We start from the raw sequence: 6,000 nt of genomic DNA, 5'->3' as shown, positions 1-6,000 counted from the left end.
CTGACCTTTATTTCCTCCATTTAATACAGGTTGCTGGACAAATCTCGGTGAATATCAGGAATGCTATGACCGCTGTGTGGTGACCAACCCACCGTCAGTGGCACAGAATGGAACATTTCGATTCTGCTGCTGCAACAAAGACATGTGCAACCTAAACTTCACAGAGGACTTCCTACCTCCTTCCCCGACCACCGCACAGCCTCTACGTGAGTGTGTGTGGTTCATAGACCTGATAGTTTTCAGCAAATGGAAACAAATGTTGTGTTTGTACAAACAGTGGATACAAATAAAAGACACTGGTAAAATTGGGCCAGAATATTTGAATAATTAAAAACTATTGCCATTTTGTTAATCTATAATTCACTTTCTATAATTAACATTTCTATTTGAATCCTTCAAGATTCGCGCCGGCTCTACAGAGGGAAACCCATTGTTGTCGCTTTAGCAACCGTGTCCATGGTTGCCGTCGTTGTCATTCTGCTTTTTTTTGGCTTCCGCATGCTAAGAGGTGTGTTACCGTAGTAATGTTATGATGCTTTAAATATGATTCAATCCTGACGATCAAATTACCTGTGTGCATGTGGATTTATATGCCATGTTTATTCCAGGACGTGGTAAACACTCTTTGCATACCTTGGATATTCTGGAGACGGCACTTTCCCCTCCTTCTCTGGATTTGGACAACCTCGTACTGCTGGAGGTAGAAGACACCAGTCGCAGCTTCATTCTTTTTGAATGTTTAATAAAACATTCAAACAAACAAATCCCCCTGTTTAATAAAAAATTAACACTGTATAAACCTCTTGGAGAAATAAGATATGTATTTTAATGAAAAATAATGTTTTTTCTTGAAAATTGATAATTTAAGTAAAAATAAATGGTTAAATTGATTTGAGTAAAAATCATGTTAATATAATGGGGCATTTGAATTTGACTTATATATTTATTAAAATAAAAATAATATTTGCTAAAAAAAAAATCTAAATGACCTTTTACCCAGGAGACCTATAGTCCTGTTGAAAAGTAAAAATGTGTCAACAGTAAATATGAAAACAAGAACAAAGTAGGCTACAACATTTTGTCAGATAATATTGATCAAAAAAAGTGACAGCAAAAAAACCTTGCTATTCATCAAAGAATCCTAATGTATCAGCTTCAATCAGTTATAATTACTGGCCATAATTCTAATCTTGAAATCAGGATTAGCTGTAAAATAAAGTCATACATTTGAAAATCATCTGAGAATAGTTCTAACCCTGCTTAGAAGAAGATATGAATCATGTCTTTGTGGCAGTATTTTGGTGATTTAAGGGATAGTACAAGACTTCTTCATCTTACGAATGACTGTCAAAAGCAAAAATGTATATATAAATATCAGTGCTGTCAAAACGAACGTGTTAATGTATGTAATTCCTTTTTTCAGTTTAAAGTGAAAAAATGTTTACGTTTTTCTGTCATCCTTTGGCTAGCATTACCTTATGATCACACTTTTATTCATGCAAATGCTTTAAACCATCCCCGCACGATAAGACACAAAAGAAAACGTAGTGCAGAACTATAGCCACGCCTCGAAACCGGAAAAAATTAAAAAACCTGAAAAAAACCTGACACATTTCAAGGCAGGAAGGCATCAAGGCACGTCCAAATCTAATGTTAGCTTCACTTCCTGTCTCCTGAGATGTAGCATAAATGTATCCTTCACTGCCTTTGATATCCCACAATCACGTGTGTTCCATTCTTTGACAGTTGAGCTGGAAAAAAAAGATGGCGTCCGAAAGTTGTGCTTTCTGGTCAGTTTGTGTGTAAAGTTTTCTGATGTCATTTCTAGCGAGAAATTACTAATGTAGTAATTAAATATTTGTTTACTTCTCACCAAAGGTGTCTCTATTTGGCTGTAGATCATTAAACTGTTAGTGTTCCTTAGAAGTCTGTCCGGAATCAGTTTCGTGAGGTGCCTTCATGCACAAACCTTGCTTTACAAGTAATTGTCTGATAAGGGAGTGAGGCAACGAGTCAACTGCCTTGGTTTTCGGACGTAGCCATTGTGTGCGTCTGTGAATCTCCTGCCTGTGTGACACACACACTCGTATGCACATTTATTATAATGGGTTTATGTGAAGATTGTAAGTTGTTGTATTTTTTAAAGGCCTAATAAATAAATTTGATAGTTAATTATATGTAATACTGATGGCTATAATGGCTACAATTGAGGGGTAAAATCAACTGCAGAGAGACATCAGAATCAGTATTGTATTGGTGATACTGGCCTTCTTTCATAAAAAGATGCCATTAAACAAATATTTAAAATATAGGGTACTGCCTTTGTGTTGTTGCTACATTCATTTGGAGATTAAATGTGAAATTAAAATTAAAAACTGTAAAATCCAGAAATCACAATGTATGATTTTTTTAACTATTTATTTGTATGATACAGGTGCAAATAAGTATTTGAACACCTGAGAAAATCAATGTTAATATTTGGTACAGTAGCCTTTGTTTGCAATTGCAGAGGTCAAACATTTCCTGTAGTTTTTTTACCAGGTTTGCACACACTGCAGGAGGGATTTTGGCCCACTCCTCCACACAGATATTCTCTAGATCAGTCAGGTTTCTGGCTTGTCACAGAGAAACACAAAGTTTGAGCACCCTCCAAAGATTCTCTATTGGGTTTAGGTCTGGAGACTGGCTAGGCCATGGCAGAACCTTGACATGCTTCTTACAGAACCACTCCTTGGTTATCCTGGCTGTGTGCTTCAGGTCATTGTCATGTTAGAAGACTCAGCCTCGACCCATCTTCAGTGCTCTAACTGAGGGAAGGAGGTTGTTCCCCAAAATCTTGCAATACATGGCCCCGGTCATCCTCTCCTTAATACAGTGCAGTCGCCCTGTCCCATGTGCAGAAAAACACTGCCAAAGCATGATGCTACCACCCCCATGCTTCACAGTAGGGATGGTGTTCTTGGGATGGTACTCATCATTCTTCTTCCTCCAAACACGTTTAGTGGAATTATGACCAAAAAGTTATATTTTGATCTCATCTGACCACATGACTTTCTCCCATGACTCCTCTGGATAATCCAAATGGTCATTGGCAAACTTAATACGGACCTGCACATGTGCTGGTTTAAGCAGGGCCATGCATGATTTCAAACCATGACGTCTTAGTGTATTACCAACAGTAATCTTGGAAACGGTGGTCCCAGCTCTTTTCAGGTCATTGACCAGCTCCTCCTGTGTAGTTCTGGGCTGATTTCTCAGGATCATTGAGACCCCATGAGGTGAGATCTTGCATGGGGCTGTGGAAGATTGGCTGTCATGTTTAGCTTCTTCCATTTTCTAATGATTGCTCCAACAGTGGACCTTTTTTCACCAAGCTGCTTGGCAGTTTCCCCATAGCCCTTTCCAGGCGCCTTGTGGGAGGTGTACAATTTTGTCTAGTGTCTTTGGACAGCTCTTTGATCTTGGCCATGTTAGTAGTTGGATTCTTACTGATTGTATGGACAGGTGTCTTTATGCAGCTAACGACCTCAAACAGGTGCACCTAATTTAGGATAATAAATGGAGTGGAGGTGGACATTTTAAAGGCAGACTAAGGCCCCATTTACACTGCATGGTTGTGACCCAATTCCGTTTTTTTCCCTCATGTGGCGCAGATCGGATATGACATGTGAACGTGTAAGTAGTAAAAAAAACGCATGAATTCCGATATCCTCAGATCGGATTCAGGCCTCACTCATATGTGGTAATAAATCCTATATGATTCGGATGCGCGCATTAGCATCTGCCATGTAAGCGGTCAAACCGGGTATTCCCCAGTATGTGAGTCGTATGTCATTGAAAAAAGGACTGAGGCGAATGATGTCAACTCAGGTGGACACAAACTGTCAGTGTTGCCAAGTCCGCGGGTTTCATGCGGAATTGGGCTACTTTAACACAGTTTTGAGTTGCAATTGGGCGGGTTTTGTTGTGAAAACCTGGCAACTGCATCAAGGGCACTCCTCTTTTTCTCCGCCTTAAGAGAGAAATGTTTTGCCGACCTTTAAAGATGTGTGGAACAGTGCAGACAGCAAAACATTGTGCAATTGTCTGCGTCCATCGCATATCATGCTGTTTTACTTCCTTTCACCGGTTAAGAACGTCTTGGGCTGTTTTGCCAGTGTACAGTGTAAAAGCAAATATCGGATATGGGTTGCTTTTGAAAAGATGATGTAAGCAGGTCGTCAAAAAAATCATATATAGTCACCAAATCGGAATTGTGCATCAAGACCTGCAGTGTAAATGCAGCCTAACAGGTCTTTGAGGGTCAGAATTCTAGCTGATAGACAGGTGTTCAAATAATTATTTGCAGCTGTATCATACAAATAAATAGTTAAAAAATCATATATTGTGATTTCTGGATTTTTTTTGTTGATTATATCTCTCTCAGTGGACATGCACGTATAATGACAATTTCAGACCTCTCCATGGTTTCCAAGTGGGAGAACTTGCAAAATAGCAGTGTTCAAATACTTATTTTCCTCACTGTCTGTGCGAATAATCACAATTAAAGGTGCACTATGTAGTATTTTTGCAGTAAAATATCCAAAAACCACCAGGCCAGTGTTATATATTTTGTTCAGTTGAGTTCCCAAATGTTTCCAACTATTTGTAAATTGTGAGAAAATTGCTATTTTAACCAAGGAGCCAGGACGTCTAAGGAAGTTGCCTGTCGATTGTGTTATATCTGTGTTACCCTCGAGTTCCGGTTTTATTTTGGCAGAAACTGTACTCTTACTGCAGTGTGCAACAAGTGTCACAGCTGCTGCTGAGCAAACGCACAGAGTAACATCATAACAATTTTAAACACACTTAAATGTATCTAATATGATAAACAGAGCTGCATTACCTCATACTCATGACCGGAAAAGCAGAAATGGCGCCGGAGACTGTGTCCCGTCATAATAAACGTCCAGGTGCTCACGAGGCAAATGTTCGTAACAGTTGCTCCAGCGGCCTTGTTCAGCTCCACAACACTCGGCCCTGCTCTGCTTCATACTACAGTAATGTTAATAACAGCATTCATGAACATGATTTCTGCCAGAGTCCTATCCAGATTCTTTTCCACTGGCTGTGAGGTGAAAACCACATGTCCCAAGATTCTGCGCTCAAACCTGGCATCATCAAACTACGTCTTTGTTTTGAATAGGCGCCCTTTAGCGGATGGAAAAGTTACATAGTGCAGCTTTGATTGCAGAAAAATATGCAATTCATTTATAAAAATATTGTATTCGATTGACAGCACTAATACATATATATATATATATATATATATATATATATATATATATATATATATATATATAAACAATTACCTTTTTACTTATGATTTTTTTTTCTCACGTATTTTTGATCTCTTTCTGTTCTTCACAGCTGATTGGCCGGGGCCGGTACGGAACAGTGTACCGTGGTTTACTGGACGACCGATCTCTGGCTGTGAAAGTTTTCATCTCCGCTAACCGTCAGCAGTTTACTAACGAGCGTATGATTTACCGCCATCTCCTGGATCACGAGAACATAGCACACTTCTTAGAGAGCGAGGAACGCGTCGGAACAGAAGGCCGGACGGAGTTTCTCCTCTTGCTGGAGTTTTACCCTCATGTGAGTATCGCAGGAACACTGAGGAGCTCAAACCAGCTCCCTAGAAAGTACCAAAAGCAAAAGCTTCCAGATTTCTAATTATTTTCTTGCCAACCATTTAGTCTGTTCTTAATTTTTTTTCTCTTACATTCCTCTTCCTCTACATCTCAACTCCAAAAGTGCAAGCGCACACATTTATTTTGTGGTTATATTTAGAGACCCGAGGGATCTGATGTCATATTTGATCTTGTGGTAAAAACGGCTCACAAGTGTGATACAATATCTTCAGATATCACTAAAACTCTCTCACTCTCTCTCTCTCTCTCTCTCTCTCTCTCTCTCTCTCTCTCTCTCTCTCTCTCTCTCTCTCTCTCTCTCTGTCAA

The 6,000-nt window shown here is 39.3% G+C and overlaps 1 protein-coding gene across 1 annotated transcript in view; it reads left to right on the top strand.

Annotated features, from left to right (window-relative positions):
* Positions 1 to 6,000, top strand: part of bmpr2a (bone morphogenetic protein receptor, type II a (serine/threonine kinase)) — a 40,337-nt gene that overhangs the window by 18,373 nt on the left and 15,964 nt on the right. The window contains exons 3-6 of the mRNA XM_067459237.1: positions 30 to 206; positions 401 to 508; positions 609 to 700; positions 5,410 to 5,637. Of these exons, the coding sequence (XP_067315338.1) occupies positions 30 to 206; positions 401 to 508; positions 609 to 700; positions 5,410 to 5,637 (605 nt within the window). The remainder of the gene's footprint in view (positions 1 to 29; positions 207 to 400; positions 509 to 608; positions 701 to 5,409; positions 5,638 to 6,000) is intronic.

The sequence above is a fragment of the Pseudorasbora parva genome, chromosome 12, assembly GCF_024679245.1.
Source record: "Pseudorasbora parva isolate DD20220531a chromosome 12, ASM2467924v1, whole genome shotgun sequence".
NCBI classification, from domain to species: Eukaryota; Metazoa; Chordata; class Actinopteri; order Cypriniformes; family Gobionidae; genus Pseudorasbora; species Pseudorasbora parva.
This window is presented reverse-complemented; position numbering and strand designations above follow the sequence as displayed.